General features: G+C 32.0%; 1 protein-coding gene across 1 annotated transcript; it reads left to right on the top strand.

Annotated features, from left to right (window-relative positions):
* Positions 1-203: 203 nt before the first annotated feature.
* LOC143226971 (natterin-4-like) lies at positions 204-4142 on the top strand. The gene is made up of 3 exons (XM_076458554.1): positions 204-360; positions 651-862; positions 3740-4142. Exons 1-3 carry the CDS (start codon positions 345-347, stop codon positions 3989-3991), a joined length of 480 nt encoding a protein of 159 aa, XP_076314669.1. The 5' UTR covers positions 204-344; the 3' UTR covers positions 3992-4142.
* Positions 4143-20938: the final 16796 nt, after the last annotated feature.

Genomic DNA, 20938 nt, shown 5'->3' with positions numbered 1-20938 from the left:
TTACTGTATATTAAAACTTTGTAATTACTTGCAGTTGGTACTTATTTATATTTATCCTAACACTTTATTCCATACCTTACCCTTACATGCTCAGTATTCCATACATTACCCTCACATGCTCAATATGTACAGATACTGATAAGGTTGTATGCTGGATCTACAGATAACTTGAAAAGGTCGACATTCTTGAACTTTGGAGTCTGTTCATTCTCAACTACAGATAAAGATAAGAAACACATTAATTATTACATAAGACGAGTAGTGGAGCGTTTGTTAAACATTTGGTAACACCACCTCTCTCTCATAAGTCTTTTCAGAGAGTTCATCCCACGCTACATATCGACATGGCTCAATGTGGGGGTAAGTATTTCATTCTACCTGATTATTTTGAAATTTAACTTTTAGCTGTAATTCAAAACATACTGTATAATACAAGAACTTTGATACTCAATTTAACTTTTAGCTGTAATTCAAAACATACTGTATAATACAAGAACTTTGATACTCATCACTAGATACCACAAAAATGTTAATTATATATCAGAAATTTAAGCAAATAATGACTACTTGGTAAAGCTGACATTTTACAGATCTCAGTGACTAGATATTTCTAACATGGACTACAGGATAACGTGTTTGTGTTTCTACAGCTCTTCATTATAAGACTGTCGCTGAATGGATGGATGGTCAAGCAGGACATGTGCCATATGGAGCAGTGCAAGGTGGAGAGGATTCGGGTGAACCAATTTATGTTGGAAGAGCAAACCATGAGGGTGATGTTGTTCCGGGCAAACTTCATCCTTCTCATGGATGCGTCTATGTACCATGGGGAGGGGAAGAACACAGTCATACAGATTATCAGGTAACTTATAAACATAGTCATACTGATCACCAGGTAACTTATAAACATAGTCATACTGATCACCAGGTAATTTATAAACATAGTCATACTGATCACCAGGTAACTTATAAACATAGTCATACTGATCACCAGGTAATTTATAAACATATTCATACTGATCACCAGGTAATTTATAAACATAGTCATACTGATCACCAGGTAATTTATAAACATAGCCATACTGAATATCAGGTAATTTATAAACATAGTCATACTGATCACCAGGTAATTTATAAACATAGTCATACTGATCACCAGGTAATTTATAAACATAGTCATACTGATCACCAGGTAATTTATAAACATAGTCATACTGATCACCAGGTAATTTATAAACATATTCATACTGATCACCAGGTAATTTATAAACATAGTCATACTGATCACCAGGTAATTTATAAACATATTCCTACTGATCACCAGGTAATTTATAAACATATTCATACTAATCACCAGGTAATTTATATACATAGCCATACTGAATATCAGGTAATTTATAAACATAGTCATACTGATCACCAGGTAATTTATAAACATAGTCATACTGATCACCAGGTAATTTATAAACATAGTCATACTGATCACCAGGTAACTTATAAACATAGCCATACTGAATATCAGGTAATTTATAAATATAGTAATACTGAATACCAGAAAATTTATAAACACAGTCACACCAAATACAAGGTAATCTATAAACATAGTAATAGCATATACTAGGCAACTTATAAACATAGTCATAATGAATACCAAGTAATTTATAAACATAGTCATAACATATACCAGGTAATATATAAACAGAGTCTTATTGGACACCAAGTAACTTATAAACATAATATACTGAACACCAAGTAACTCATAAACATAATATACTGAATACCAAGTAACTTATAAACATAGTCATATCAAATACCAAGTAACTTATAAACATAGTCATATCAAATACCAAGTAACTTATAAACATGGCCATAACAAATACCAAGTAACTTATAAACATGGCCATAACAAATACCAAGTAACTTATAAACATGGCCATAACAAATACCAAGTAACTTATAAACATGGCCATAACAAATACCAGGTAACTTATAAACATGGCTATAACAAATACCAAGTAACTTATAAACATGGCCATAACAAATACCAAGTAACTTATAAACATAGTCATATCAAATACCAAGTAACTTATAAACATGGCCATAACAAATACCAAGTAACTTATAAACATGGCCATAACAAATACCAAGTAACTTATAAACATAGTCATATCGAACACGAGGTAACATATATACATAGTCATACTGAATACCAGTTAATTTATAAACATAGTCATACCTTATACCAAGTAATTTAGAAACATAGTGAGACTGAATACCAAGAGGAGTCTTGTATTAACTACTCTACTAAGCAGGATAAACTATGTACTGACTTGTCTTGTAAACAGAATAAACTCTGTATTAACCACGACAACTGTGTATTAAATTATTTAGTAAACGGAATGAACTATGTACTGACTTGTCTTGTAAACAGAATAAACTCTGTATTAACCACGACAACTGTGTATTAAATTATTTAGTAAACGGAATGAACTATGTACTGACTTGTCTTGTAAACAGAACAAACTTTGTATTAACTACTATACAAGGCAGGATAAACTATCTATTAGTTTCTTTTTATGATGGTTGTTTTAATCTAACCTAACATGGTTACACCTTCAACTGACTGCGGAATGGGCGGCTAGTGCCTTTTAGAAAAACACTGGTATGAATATATTGGTGACTAAACAATCTAATTATTCAAATCAATTATATACTAACACTTCTCGAATGTCTTCCGCCTATCATTTTCATGTACACCCAGTTTTTGTGAATATTTATTTTCATAAGCTTTTCTGAGAACCACAGGTTTTTCATACTTATCTGTTAGTCTTCCTATCCATATTATCTTATCACCTATTTTATTTTTGACAGTTAAGTAGATAAATCAAAGCTACTTGACACACTTTGCATCTGAACTATGTTAGCCAGATACAAAACGCCTTTTTTACTACAGAGAAATTCTTGTGAAATAAGTTTTTGTAACGTTTCGGTTTCCCAGAGTGTTTGTAAACTAGTGGAATACACTAGTCTGTATCTTATATCACGACATACTGAGAATATTAATTCCAAATACTGACATTACTGACATTCCTATCGTATTAATATTAAATCGTGCAGTCGTTGTGCAGATCAACTGTGCTGTCATTTTGATCACCAATACATTTCACTGAAGGGAAGATTTGTATTAGAAGAGATAGTTTGTCCCAAAGACAGATATCCAACAACACCAATGTTGTTACCAGCAAAAGATTAGAGTGCTCAATGTTCTGAGGCGAACAAGCTCTCCCATCACAGCAACCTGAAAATAACAGCAACAAAGAGACTGAAAGAAAAACCAAGTTAACTTGAGACAAACACCTAATCCACAGCTACAAATATGAATCTTCCGAATCAATAATAGATTGTGATAAAACCTTTCCTTGTATTTTTAACTCAAAAGTTTTGATTCATACCTTTAACCAGTTTGATGGCTGAGTCACTAGACATCTAGTTCAGGAAGTGCCTTGAGGCAGCTACAAGGACTTACGTTTTGTCAGTTAACTTCTACTTGCAATGAATAGTCTGTGTTAAGTGTGTTATATTACTTATAGACTACTGAACACATGTTAAATTAACATACACTTTCCTTAACAACGTTACATAACTATTGTGAAACGCTCTGTTGTCCTTGTAAGTTACTTTAAGAGTTAATAAAGCTACTTAACTAAGAATAAACTGAGATTTTTACTCTCATGTGCAGGTTCTAGTTAATCTACACGGAACCAGATTGGATTGGATTCACTCTTCTGGGAGTGAGATCCCCACGGGAGCTGTTCAAGGGGGAATCACCGCTGATGGAGAGATATTATACATAGGGCGTACATGGCACGAGGGAGCTATAACGATTGGTAAAGTTCATCCCAGCCACGGTGTTCTTTACATCGCATACGGAGGTCAAGAACATGCTTATCAGGATTATGAAATCTTGGTCGTAAAATCAGTCAATTTTTAAAGAAAAATAAGATTTGTTTTTACAGTGAAGAATGATCAATTTCTTACATCTGTGGATCGTAATCTGATAATCTCTTAGGATCGTAACCCTTCATAATGGAAAACTAATTGTTTGTTAAGTAAGAGATAATAAAGTTCTATATAAAGCTGTATGTTTCTTTACAAAGCACGAACATTATAATATTACGATGATAATTAAATCCAAGCAAAACGTAACATGTCTCAAGGATCTCTAGATTAGATTGGATATATAAAACACACGTTTACAACATGAACTCTAGGTTAGACTTGACATGTTAACACACGTATCTTAAAGGAAATGCTTGTATAAAAAACAAACCTATTACATGAACTCTACAACACCGGGTATATAAAACACACGTATTCTTCTTACGTGAACTTTCAATACATAGAACTAAGGTTTTCAGACGACTTTAAGGAAGTAGAGAACACACATCAACCACGTTAAGACTCAGTATATAACACACAGTTTCCAATGGTTACTTTACATACGTACGAAACACACGTCTGGAATAAGAGTTGTTATGCATATACACAATACAACACACGTCTCAAACACGAATTAATAATATATAAACCAAAAATATTCCTCATACCTGTACCTGTATAAAAAAACATCTACCGTATAAACTTTCCATATATAAGTCTTCTACATGAACTTCGGATATATAAAACAACTTATCTTACATGAACATTAGATAAATATATAACAAATGTCTCTTTTATGAATTGTACATACATATATATGACAAATGTTTTTACATGAACTGCAGATACTTATATAACAAACGTCTCTTACATAAACTGCAGATATATTTACAAATCAAACGTCTCTTACATAAACTGCAGATATATTTACAAATCAAACGTCTCTTACATGAACTGTAGGCATATATAAAACAAACGTCTCTTACATGAGCTATATATATATATAACAAGTCTGTTAAAGAACTGTAGATATATATAACAAATGTCTCTACATAAAGTGTAGATATATATATGACAAATGTATCCGACACGAACTGTAGACATATATATAAATCTATCTCACTTGAACTGTGGATATATACACAAAACAAATGCCTCTAAGTGAACTGTGGTTATATATATAATAAATGTCTCTTACATCAACTGTAGATACGTATATATAACAAATATCTCTTACATTAGATGTAGATATGTACATATAACAAATATCACCTACATGAACAGTAGATGTATATACAACAAATGTATCTTACTTGATCTATATATTTAAAACACATGTCTCTTACATGACATGTATTAATATATCTAAAACAAATATCTCTTACATGACATGTATATATATATATCTAACACAAATGTCTCTAACATGAGCGGTAAACATATATATAAGAAATGTCTCTTACAAAAACTGTAGATACATATATATGACAAATGTCTCTTACGCAAACTGGAAATATACATAACAAATTTCTGTTACACGAATCGTAGATAAATATACAACAAACTTCTCTTACATGAACTGTAGGTATATAAAATCAAACGTCTCTTACGTGAACCCTAAATATAAATAAAACAAACGTATGTTACATGAACAGCAGATATATATATAACAAATCTTACAAGAACTGTAGATGTATATATATATAAGAAAAGTCTCGTACATGAACAGTACACATATATAACAAATGTCTGTTATATGAACTGTAGATATATACAACAAACGTCTCCACGTTTACTGTAGATACAACAAAAGTCTCCATATTTACTGTAGATATAACAAATGTCTCTTACATGAACTGCAGACATATATATATAAGACAAACGTCTCTCACATGAACTGTAGGCATATATATCACAGAAATGTCACTTATATGAACAGTAAATAGGTATGTAATAAATGTCTTTTATGAACTGTAGATATATATGTAACAAATGTCTCTTACATGAACTGTAGATATATATAAAACAAATGTCTCTTTTATGAACTGTAGATATATATAAAACAAATGTCTCATACATGAAACGTAGATATATAAGAAATTACTCTTACATGAACTGTAAACATATGCATATAACAAACGTATCTTACATGAACTGTAGATAAATATGTATAACAATTCTTAGTGACAGATGAAGTACATATATATAAGTAATTTCTCGTACATAAACAGTGTATATATATAACTGTCTCTTATATGAACTATATATATATATATATATATATATATAAAACAAACGTCTCTTACATACACTGCAGATATATATACAAAACAAATGTCACTTATAGGAACTGTAGATATATATATATACATATGTATATCAAATGTCGATACATAAACTGCTGATATAACAAATGCCTCTAACATTAACGTAAGATATACACGTAATAAACCTTTTACTTCAACTGTAAATATATATAAAACAAATGTCTCTTTTATGAACTGTCGATATATATAAAACAAACGTCTCATACATAAAACGTAGATATGTAATAACTCTCTCTTACATGAATTGTAAATATATATATAAGAAATGTGTCTTACTTGAACTATATTATATACATATATATAGCAAATTCCGTTCCAAGAACTGCAGGTATATATAAAACAAATGTCTCTACGTGAACTGTAGGTATACACATAACAAATGTCTCTACATGAACTGTAAATATGTACAGTTCATGTAAGATACACTGCAGGCCAAAATCTTAAGGCCAATGAACATAAAGAAAAAAATATGCTTTTTGCGTTGTAAGACTCAACCACTTATTTGAATAGAGCTTTGAAAGATGAAAATAAGAAAAGGTAAAATAAAAATAAAAACTTTTATAGCATTTAATAGGGAAAATGTGAACCCTATGAAATTACCCTAAATACTAGCTGGTCAAAAGCTTAAGACCATACCAAAAAGAAGTCCTAAACAGGGTAGGAAATGCCCAACAAGAGGTATCAGTAGTGAATTGCACGGTTGTCATTGCGAATAACATCAAACATTCACTTTGGTATGGTCGATATAAGCGTTTGCGGAAGGCTGGCTGGAATGTTATTTCAAGTGGTGAAGATGACTTCACGAAGATCATGCACTGTTTGAAATCGACGTCCATTTCTATAGACTTCCCAAACATTTTCAATGGGTTTCAGTTCGGGCGAACACGCTGGATGGTCCAAAAGAATCACGTTATTCGCCATGAAACAGTCCTTTGTTCTGCGGGCATTGTGGATTGCAGCGTTGTCCTGTTAAAAGATCTAATCATTTCCACAAAAGCGAGGGCCTTCAGTCAATAAGGATGCTCTTTCCAACATGTCAATGTAGCCAGCTACTGTTTGACGCCCCTGTATAACCTGATGCTCCATTGTTCCACGGAAGGAGAAATCAACCCAGATTATGATGAACCTCCTTCACTGTATCGTGTAAAAAATATCTCTGGTGGGATATCCTTGTCGTGTCAGTAACGTTGGAAGCCGTCTGGACCATCCAAGTTAATTTTTTTCTCATCAGGGAACAAAACCTTCTTCCACTCTTCTACGTCCCGTGTTTGGTGCTTCTCAGCAAAGTTTAACCGAGCTGTTTCGTGGTGTGGTAGGAGGCGTGACCTTTGAAGACGTTTACAGTTTTTAAAGCCTTTCTCTCGTAGATGCCGTCTTATTGTTGTTGAGCTCCATTCTGCGTCCGTAAGGGCCTTAATCTGGTTTGACGATCGTCGAATCCTCCTGCTCAACGCCGGTGAAATTTTCTTGGGCCGACCACTTGAAATTCTTGTTCTGTATCCGTCAGAGTCTTTTAAGAATTTACAACAGCAGTTTTACTCTGCTCAGTCTCACTAGTGATGGTACGTTGAGAGAGACTTTGCTTTTGCAGCTCGACAATTCTGCCACGTTCAGACTCTGTCAACTTTTTAGCCCTTGCCATGTTGTTACCCAATGTAACACAGGAGATGTCAGTGGGAGATATTGACAACACCAATGCTTGAACACAAATTACTAAATTTCGTTACGTGTTTACCGATTAACGCTTCGTTTCTGTATGGTTTCAAGCTTTTGACCAGCTAGTATTTAGACTAATTTCACAGTATTCACATTTTCCCTATTAAATGCTAGAAACTTTTTTAATTTTTTCCCCATTTCTTATTTTCATCTATCGAGGCTCTACTCAAATTAGTGGTTGAGTCTAACAACGCAAAAAGCATATTTTTTCTTTATGTTCATTGGCCTAAGATTTTGGCCAGCGGTGTATATATAATAAATGTCGTACGTCAACTGTAGATATATATCACAAATGTATCTTACATGAACTGTAATATATATGTATAAGAAATGACTCTTACCTGAAGTGTAGGCATATATATAAGAGAATCGTCTCTTACATGAACTGTAATATATATGTATAAGAAATGACTCTTACCTGAAGTGTAGGCATATATATAAGAGAATCGTCTCTTACATGAACTGTAGATATATAAATATAACAAATCACTCTTACGTGAACTGTAGATATACATATATATATAAGAAACATCGCGCATATAAACAGTATATATATATATATATAACAAACGTCTCCTACCTGATCTATATATATATATATATATATCACAAATGTCCCTCACAAGAACTGTTATATATATATAACAAACGACTCTTACATAAATTGTAGATATATAACAAACGTACCTACATGAACAGTAGATATAACAAATGTGTCTTATGTGAACATGAGCTGTAGATATACATATAATAATGACTTATAAGACCTGTAGACACATATATGACAAATGTCTAATACTTGAACTGCAGATATATATATCACAAACGTTTCTTATATGAACTGTAGATATATAACAAATGTCTCTTACATGAAATGTAGATATATATATATATGGCATGTCTCTCACATGAACTGTAGATATATATATATATATATGGCATGTCTCTCACATGAACTGTAGATATATATAAAAAATTTCTACATGAACTGTAGACATATATATAAGACAAATGTCTCTTACATGAATAGTAGACATATATATAAGAGAAACGTCTATTCCATGAGCTGTAGATATATGCATGTGACAGTATACATATATATATATATATATATATAAATCACTCTTACAAGAACTGTAAATATATTTATATACAACAAATATAACTGACTTGAACACTCTCTATATATATCTAACAAATGTCCCTTTCAAAAACGGAAGATATACATATGACAAACGTCTCTTACATGAACAATAGATATATATATATGACAAATGTCTTTACATGAACTGTAGATATAACAAATGCATATATATGTAACAAATGTCCCCTTCAGAAACGGAAGATATATACATGACAAATGTCTCTAACATGAACCGTAGGTATATATATATATGTAAAACAAATGTCTCTACATGAACTGTAGATATAACAAATGTCATTTACATGAACTGTATATAAGCGAAACGTCCCCTACATCAACTGTAGATAATTTTATATATATTACAAATAACTCTCACATGAATTGTAAATATATATATAACAAATAATCCGTAAAGACGAGAAAACCCACTTGTAGATAAAATTATATATGTAAAAACGGCTGGTATGGATTGAATCTTTTTTTTATGTAGAGGAGCAAACAACGTTTCGACCTTCTTCGGTCATCGTCAGGTTCACAAAGAAAAAAAAAGAGGTTTAATTTGGGCTTGAGTTGTTGTATAAGATAGCCTTAGAACTCTATAACCGAGACCCTAACCCATCAATAGACATTCCTAGCAATCAGTTAGCAACCTTCATAGAATTCACCATGATGAAGACAAACTTCATGTTTAACAACCACAACTATACACAAACAAATGGCCTAAGTATTGACAACCCAGTATCACCAGTTCTAGCCAATATTTTTATGACACAAGTTGAAACACAAGCAATTAACACAGCATTACATCCACCATTATGTTGGTGCAGATATATAGATGACACAATTGCACGATTCACATCTACAGAACACATACTTAATTTTTTCAATCACATTAACTCTATACATTCCAACATTAACTTCACATGTGAAGAGGAAGAAAGCAATCAAGTATCATTTCTTAACCTCAAAATTACAAGAACTGGCACACAATTTAAAACAGAAATCCACCAAAAAATCACCCATACTGGACTATACATTCCTTGGGACTCAGCACATGAAACAAAACAATTAGACAAATTAAAACAGTACTTCATCAACATCAATAAGTTTCCTCCACAAACCGTAGAAAACATTATACGCACATACCTAGACAGAAAGCAAAATCAACCAACTAAAGTAAATATATGTCACGAATCAAAAACCCACGAAACCATATACTGCTGTATACCATATATTCCTGACATCAGCAAACAAATAACCAACATTTGGCAAAAAATAGTAATAAAATATGACATTCCAGTTAATACCAAATTTATTCAAAAACCAGACACAAAACTGAAGTCTATACTATGTAAAAACTACACTGACAAACACCACAACACATTATTTATAAAATACAATGTGATAACTGCCACGACTTCTATATTGGAGAAACAAGTAGAAAAATGGAAACCAGATTCAAAGAACATAAAAGTCACCTTCACACGTTTTCGAACACTGCAAGGCAAATAAACACAACATAACCATAGAAAACACTTAAATACTAAATAAAGAAACAAACATAAACAAACGCAAAATTAAAGCCTTACTTATACAACAACTCAAGCCCAAAATAAACCAATATAAAGGAACGCCTTTATACCTATATTAATAAATATAATCCAACATCAAGCACGTCCTCTACATTCCTACACTCAGTTACTCAACCCCCTTCAAACATGTGGTCAATAATGGCCACTTACCTCTTTTTTTCTTTGTGAACCTGACGATGACCGAAGACGTTGTTGGCTTTTCTACACAGTGCTTTTTTTATCCACACCAGACATTTTTACATATATAACAAATGTTTTTGCATGAACTGTGTATATGTATATATAACAAATGTCTCTTAAATGAACTGTAGATCTACATATACATATAACAAATTTATCTTACATGAACTGTCGATATATAATAACAACGTTTCTTACATGAACTGTAGATATATATTAAAAACGTTTCTTACATGAACTGTAGATATATATTAAAAACGTCTCTTGTATGAAATCTAGATACATATACAACAAATGTCTTTAACATGAATTATAGATATATATAACAAATGCCTCTTACACGAACAGTAGATATATATATAAATGTATCTTACTTAAACTGTATAAATATATATATAACAAATGTATCTCATATGAACTGTATATATGTATATATATATATACAGTTTAAGTAAGATATAACAAACATCTCTTACATGAACTGTAGATATAACAAATGCCTCTTACATGAACTGTAGATATATATATATATATGACAAATGTCTCTTACATGAACTGTAGATATATATATATATATGACAAATGTCTCTTACATGAACTACAGATGTAACAAATCTCAACTGTAGATATATAAGAGAAACGTCTCTTACATGAACTCTAGATAAATAAATATAAGAAATGTATCATACTTTAACTGTGGATATAAATGTTTTATATGATCTGTGCACATATATATAACAAATGCATTTCACTTGAACTGTATATATATATATAGAAAACAAAAGTCTCTTACATAACATGTACATATATATACAAGAAATGTCTCTTACATGAGCTGAAGATATATATAACGAATGTCTCTCATATGAACTGTAGATACATATATAACAAATGTCTCTCATATGAACTGTAGATACATATATAACAAATGTTTATTACATAAACTTTACATATATATAACGAATGTATCTTACATGAACTGTAATATATATATATATATAAAATGCCTCTTACACGAGCTATAGATATACGTATGACGAATGTCTCTTACATGAACTGTAGATTTACATTTAACAAAAGTATCTTACATGAACCATAAATATAATTATAACAAAAGTATCTTACATCAAGTGTAGATATTCAGGAAACAAATTATTTTACATGAACTGTAGATATATAAAACAAACGTCTTTTCCATCAACTGTAGATGTATATAGGACAAATGTCAATTGCATGAAATGCAGATATATATGTAACAGAAGTATCAATATGAAGCGCAGATATAAGAAATGTCTCTTAGGTAAGCTGTAGATATATATAACACGTCTCTCAGATGAACAGTATATACATTTATAACAAATGCTTCTTCCATGAACTGCAGATATATATATAACAAATGTCTCTTACGTGAACTGTAGATATGTTTATGACAAATAGCTCCACATGAACTGTAAATATATACATAACAAATGTGTCTCACCTGAACAGCAGATACATATATATATGATAAACGTCTCTTGCATGATCTGTAGATATATAACTAATGTTCCTTATATGAACTGTAGATATAATAAATCTTACTTGAACTGTAGATGTATATATAAGAGAAATGTTTCTTACATGAACTGTAGATGTATATATAAGAGAAATGTCTCTTACATAAACTAGATATATATATATATATTGTTTTATATATACATATAAAACAAATGTCTCTTACATTAACTTTAGGCATATATATATATAACAAATGACTCTTACATCAGCTGTAGATATATATAAAACAAACGTCTCTTACATGACATGAAGATATATATATATATATATACAAAACAAACGTATCTTACATAAACTGTAGATATATATATATATGAAACAAACGTCTCTTACATGAACTGTAAATATGTATATAACAAATGTTTTTTACATGAAGTGTAGATATATATAACAAATGTCTCTTACGTTAACAGTAGATATATAAAACAAATGTCTCTTACATGAGCTGTATATAATTATATAACAAATGTCTCTACGTGAACTGTAAACATATACATAACAAATCTCTCTTACATGAGCTGTATATAATTATATAACAAATATCTCTTACATGAACTGTATATATATATAGCAAATGTCTTCACGTGAACTGTAAACATATACATAACAAATCTCTCTTACATGAGCTGTATATAATTATATAACAAATGTCTCTTACATGAGCTGTATATAATTATATAACAAATGTCTCTTACATGAGCTGTATATATATATAACAAATGTCTTCACGTGAACTGTAGACATATACATAACAAATATCTCTTACATGAGCTGTATATAATTATATAACAAATGTCTCTTACATGAATTTAGATACATATATATGACATTTTTTCTTACATAAAATGTAGATTTATAAAAATCAAACGTCTCTCACATGAAATATATATATATATATATATATATATATAAAAGAAATATCCCTTGAATGAATTGTAGATATATATGTAACAAATATCTCTTACGTGAACTGTGTACATATATAACAAATGTATTTTACGTGAAATATAGATTACTGGGTACAAAAAACATAGTCTCGTAAATGTATTCTACATTACTGCATATATAAAATGAGCGCCTTTTATATTAAATTTAGATTGGACCTGTACGAAATCTGTCACATGAACTTTAGATTGGACTGTGTATAAAAACTGTCACATGAACTTTAGATTGGACCGTATATAAAAACTGTCACATGAACTTTAGATTGAACCGTATATAAAAACATTCACATGAACACTAGAGTAGACTGGAAATATAAATCACATGTATCTCGCAATAACTCTAGGCTACTAGATATATAAACACACATCCTTTATATGAACCCTAGACTGGATGTATGAAACACAAATATCTTACATAAACTCTAGATATATAAACACACTCACTCATATGAACTCTAGACTGGATGTATGAAACACAAATCTCTTACATAAACTCTAGATATATAAACACACATCCTTTATATGAACCCTAGACTGTATGTATGAAACACAAATCTCTTACATAAACTTTAGATATATAAACACACATCCTTTATATGAACCCTAGACTGGATGTATGAAACACAAATCTCTTGCATAAACTTCAGATTATACAACATATATGCAAGACACGTTTGTCACATGAACTGTACATTAGACAGGATATATGAAACGTACGTCTCTTATATAAACTCCAAATTATACTCTATGTATAAAACACATATTTCTTGCATTAACTCTAGAATAGACTGGATATATATATATATATATATATCTCCTTCATCAACTCTATATTAGACTGGGTATACGAAATATACGTTTCTTATATAAACTCCAGATTAGATTAGATATATACATGCACTCAGGGTTAGCCCCCCCCCCCCCCAGTGGCTCAGCGGTATGTCTGCGGATTTACAACGCTAAAAATCAGGTTTCTATACCCGTGGTAGGCAGAGCATAGATAGCCCATTGTGTACCTTTGTGAGTAATTGAAAACAACTCAGGGTTAGATTGAATATATGAAAAACAGACATCCCTAACGTGAAAAATGAATATATAGAGCATACATTTTCATGCCAAGTAAAGAAAATGTAGAACACGTCTACCACTTTAAGACTTTGTATATAATATTCAGTCTCCTATAATTAGTCTATGTATGTACGAAACAAACGCTTATTACAAGTGTTATCAATATAAATATATATTATATGACTCCCACATAAATTGAGCTATGGATAGATAAAAGCAAATTCTACCACATAAACTGTATAGAAATAAAAAAAAAAGTTTACCACATGAGTTGTGGATATATAAAACAAACATCTACCACATTAGGTGTGAATATATAAAACAAACATCTACCACATTAGGTGTGGATATCTAAAACAAACATCTACCACATTAGGTGTGGATATATAAAACAAACATCTACCACATTAGGTGTGAATATATAAAACAAACATCTACCACATTAGGTGTGGATATATAAACCAAACATCTACCACATTAGGTGTGGATATATAAAACAAACATCTACCACATTAGGTGTAGATATCTAAAACAAACATCTACCACATTAGGTGTGGATATATAAAACAAACTTCTACAACATTAGGTGTGGATATATAAAACAAACATCCACCACATTAGGTGTGAATATATAAAACAAACATCTACCACATCAGGTGTGGATATATAAAACAAACATCTACCACATTAGGTGTGGATATATAAAACAATCATCTACCACATTAGGTGTGGATATATAAAACAATCATCTACCACATTAGGTGTAAATATATAAAACAAACATCTACCACATTAGGTGTGGATATATAAAACAAACATCTACCACATTAGGTGTGGATATATAAAACAAACATCTACCACATTAGGTGTGAATATATAAAACAAACATCTACCACATTAGGTGTGAATATATAAAACAAACATCTACCACATTAGGTGTGGATATATAACACAAACATCTACCACATTAGGTGTGAATATATAAAACAAACATCTACCACATTAGGTGTGGATATATAAAACAAACATCTTCCACATTAGGTGTGGATATATAAAACAATCATCTACCACATTAGGTGTGAATATATAAAACAAACATCTACCACATTAGGTGTGAATATATAAAACAAACATCTACCACATTAGGTGTGGATATATAAAACAAACATCTACCACATTAGGTGCGGATATATAAAACAAATATCTACCACATTAGGTGTGGATATATAAAACAAACATCTACCACATTAGGTGTGAATATATAAAACAAACATCTACCACATTAGGTGTGGATATATAAAACAAACATCTACCACATCAGGTGTGGATATATAAAACAAACATCTACCACATTAGGTGTGAATATATAAAACAAACATCTACCACATTAGGTGTGAATATATAAAACAAACATCTACCACATTAGATGTGGATATATAAAACAAACATCTATCACATTAGGTGTGGATATATAAAACAAACATCTACCACATTAGGTGTGGATATATAAAAGAAACATCTACCACATCAGGTGTGGATATATAAAACAAACATCTATCACATTAGGTGTGGATATATAAAACAAACATCTACCACATTAGGTGTGGATATATAAAAGAAACATCTACCACATTAGGTGTGGATATATAAAACAAACATCTACCACATTAGGTGTGGATATATAAAAGAAACATCTACCACATCAGGTGTGGATATATAAAACAAACATCTACCACATCAGGTGTGGATATATAAAAGAAACATCTACCACATCAGGTGTGGATATATAAAACAAACATCTACCACATTAGGTGTGGATATATAAAACAAACATCTACCACATTAGGTGTGGATATATAAAACAAACATCTACCACATTAGGTGTGGATATATAAAACAAACATCTACGACATTAGGTGTGGATATATAAAGTAAGAATTCCGCATGAACTGTTGATATATGAAACACAATGGTCTTTCATATGAACTGCAGATAGATCAACTTTGGATATAAACTGTGGATATATGACACAAATATAAAAACAAAAAATTGCCACAATTCGAATAAATTTCAGCAGCATAGTACTACTGGTGACTCATCCTTAAGTCTAGGGCTAAAAATTGGGTTTCGATACCCACGATGGTCAAAGCACAGGTGTGTAGCTTTGTGATTAAAGGAAAAAGTTACTTTTCAATGGTTACTACCGCTAGTTACGGTGACATTACTGGTACTACATGTTTTATCTTATCATCTCTTCATACCAAACCGTTCAGTGATTACTGAAGGTCAGCGTCTCTAGCTATTAGTTCATTTCATAGCAGCAATTGTAATCGTAATGCTCAATACGATAAAGAAAAAAATTATCTATACAACTGACGCCTTTGCTGTTTTATATATATAAACTGCTTGTTATCCAGGAAACAGGATAACAAATGTTAATATACTGATATGAAGAACAATTACTAGACACATCTTCAGTACTCTTCAGAACAAGCCCATTGTTCCCATGATTTGTGTTTTGTTTGTTTTACAAACAAATAGATTAAAAGCAGTTTGCATATCTACTCACTCCCCCTTCTATAGATACTCTCTTAACTTTCAGAGGCAGTACAAAAATTTCTATTGCGCGACTATATCTATTTGGCATCCAAATTCACTACATGACTAACACTAGATTCCAATCACACGAACAAACTGTTCAACTTTCAACCTTTAATAAAAGATTAAAACTATACAGATTATTCAACTTTAATACACGATTAAAACTATACACCGTCTCCAAATTTAATAATGACTAAAACTATACACAGTCTTTAACTTTAATACATGATTAAAACTATAAACCGTCTCCAACTTTAATACACGATGAAAACTATACACCGTCTCCAAATTTAATACATGATTAAAACAATACACCGTCTACAACTTTAATACATGTTTAAAATTATTCACTGTCTAAAACTTTAATACATTACTAAAACTATTCAACCTTTCTCCCGTTAGAGGAAAGAAACAAGTTCTAATACAGTATTTAAATAATTTTCTCCCTCGAACTTCAAAGTAAATAAAAGAGTTCATCACTGAATGACAAAAACTAACAGGTTTCTTATGAGTTCCTACGTTACAGAAACTACTTATTTCTCAAAATTTAGTAGGAGACCAAATATATTCAGCTTCGTAATGTACTAAATCACTAAAACTAGACCTTATGAAACTTTTCTAAATGATTAAAACTATTCAATCAAACTTTACTTTGTGACTACAATCATTCGGGCTCTCAGACTTCACTAAAACACTAAAAATATTTAACTCCTAAAACTTTACAACACATATATAAAACTACTGAACAAGTAAAACTTCAAATACAGACAGATTCATAGTAACTACTGTAACTCTTGTTAAAGACAGGAACACAGCACAACTAATGTGTACTACTGTTACTCTTGTTAAAGAGACGACACTGCACAACTAATGTGTACTACTGTTACTTCTGTTAAAGAGAGGAACACAGCACAACTAATGTGTACTACTGTTATTCCTCTTAAAGACAGGAACACAGCACAAATAATGTGTACTACTGTTACTCCTGTTAAAGACAGATACACAGCACAACTAATGTGTACTACTGTTACTCCTGTTAAAGAGAGGAACACAGCACAACTAATGTGTACTACTGTTACTCCTGTTAAAGACATAGGAACACAGCACAACTAATGTGTACTACTGTTACTCCTGTTAAAGACATAGGAACACAGCACAACTAATGTGTACTACTGTTACTCCTGTTAAAGATAGGAACACAGCACAACTAATGTGTACTACTGTTACTCCTGTTAAAGACATAGGAACACAGCACAACTAATGTGTACTACTGTTACTCCTGTTAAAGACTTAGGAACACAGCACAACTAATGTGTACTACTGTTACTCCTGTTAAAGACATAGGAACACAGCACAACTAATGTGTACTACTGTTACTCCTGTTAAAGACATAGGAACACAGCACAACTAATGTGTACTACTGTTACTCCTGTTAAAGACAGGAACACAGCACAACTAATGTGTACTACTGTTACTCCTGTTAAAGACAGGAACACAGCACAACTAATGTGTACTACTGTTACTCCTGTTAAAGACAGGAACACAGCACAACTAATGTGTACTACTGTTACTCCTGTTAAAGACATAGGAACACAGCACAACTAATGTGTACTACTGTTACTCCTGTTAAAGACATAGGAACACAGCACAACTAATGTGTACTACTGTTACTCCTGTTAAAGACATAGGAACACAGCACAACTAATGTGTACTACTGTTACTCCTGTTAAAGACATAGGAACACAGCACAACTAATGTGTACTACTGTTACTCCTGTTAAAGACATAGGAACACAGCACAACTAATGTGTACTACTGTTACTCCTGTTAAAGACATAGGAACACAGCACAACTAATGTGTACTACTGTTACTCCTGTTAAAGACAGGAACACAGCACAACTAATGTGTACTACTGTTACTCCTGTTAAAGACAGGAACACAGCACAACTAATGTGTACTACTGTTACTCCTGTTAAAGAATGGAACACAGCACAACTAATGTGTACTACTGTTACTCCTGTTAAAGACATAGGAACACAGCACAACTAATGTGTACTACTGTTACTCCTGTTAAAGACATAGGAACACAGCACAACTAATGTGTACTACTGTTACTCCTGTTAAAGACATAGGAACACAGCACAACTAATGTGTACTACTGTTACTCCTGTTAAAGACATAGGAACACAGCACAACTAATGTGTACTACTGTTACTCCTGTTAAAGACATAGAAACACAGCACAACTAATGTGTACTACTGTTACTCCTGTTAAAGACATAGGAACACAGCACAACTAATGTGTACTACTGTTACTCCTGTTAAAGACAGGAACACAGCACAACTAATGTGTACTACTGTTACTCCTGTTAAAGACAGGAACACAGCACAACTAATGTGTACTACTGTTACTCCTGTTAAAGACATAGGAACACAGCACAACTAATGTGTACTACTGTTACTCCTGTTAAAGAAGGGAACAAAGCACAACTAATGTGTACTATTGTTACTCCTGTTAAAGACATAGGAACACAGCACAACTAATGTGTACTACTGTTACTCCTGTTAAAGACATAGGAACACAGCACAACTAATGTGTACTACTGTTACTCCTGTTAAAGACATAGGAACACAGCACAACTAATGTGTACTACTGTTACTCCTGTTAAAGACATAGGAACACAGCACAACTAATGTGTACTACTGTTACTCCTGTTAAAGACATAGGAACACAGCACAACTAATGTGTACTACTGTTACTCCTGTTAAAGATAGGTACACAGCACAACTAATGTGTACTACTGTTACTCTTGTTCAAAAGAGGAACACAGCACAACTGATGTGTACTACTGTTACTCCTGTTAACACAGCACAACTAATGTGTACTACTGTTACTCCTGTTAAAGACATAGGAACACAGCACAACTAATGTGTACTACTGTTACTCCTGTTAAAGACAGGAACACAGCACAACTAATGTGTACTACTGTTACTCCTGTTAAAGACAGGAACACAGCACAACTAATGTGTACTACTGTTACTCCTGTTAAAGACAGGAACACAGCACAACTAATGTGTACTACTGTTACTCCTGTTAAAGACAGGAACACAGCACAACTAATGTGTACTACTGTTACTCCTGTTAAAGACAGGAACACAGCACAACTAATGTGTACTACTGTTACTCCTGTTAAAGACATAGGAACACAGCACAACTAATGTGTACTACTGTTACTCCTGTTAAAGACATAGGAACACAGCACAACTAATGTGTACTACTGTTACTCCTGTTAAAGACATAGGAACACAGCACAACTAATGTGTACTACTGTTACTCCTGTTAAAGACATAGGAACACAGCACAACTAATGTGTACTACTGTTACTCCTGTTAAAGACATAGAAACACAGCACAACTAATGTGTACTACTGTTACTCCTGTTAAAGACATAGGAACACAGCACAACTAATGTGTACTACTGTTACTCCTGTTAAAGACATAGGAACACAGCACAACTAATGTGTACTACTGTTACTCCTGTTAAAGACATAGGAACACAGCACAACTAATGTGTACTACTGTTACTCCTGTTAAAGACATAGGAACACAGCACAACTAATGTGTACTACTGTTACTCCTGTTAAAGACATAGGAACACAGCACAACTAATGTGTACTACTGTTACTCCTGTTAAAGACAGGAACACAGCACAACTAATGGAACACAGCACAACAACTAATGTGTACTACTATTACTCCTGTTAAAGACATAGGAACACAGCACAACTAATGTGTACTACTGTTACTCCTGTTAAAGACATAGGAACACAGCACAACTAATGTGTACTACTGTTACTCCTGTTAAAGACATA

Source organism: Tachypleus tridentatus, chromosome 1, assembly GCF_004210375.1.
Source record: "Tachypleus tridentatus isolate NWPU-2018 chromosome 1, ASM421037v1, whole genome shotgun sequence".
Lineage (NCBI taxonomy): Eukaryota > Metazoa > Arthropoda > Merostomata > Xiphosura > Limulidae > Tachypleus > Tachypleus tridentatus.
This window is presented reverse-complemented; position numbering and strand designations above follow the sequence as displayed.

Coding starts and splice junctions, on each gene's coding strand:
- LOC143226971 (XM_076458554.1), top strand. Junction 863..3,739: donor ACAGTCATACAGATTATCAG/GTAACTTATAAA, acceptor TCTCATGTGCAG/GTTCTAGTTAATCTACACGG.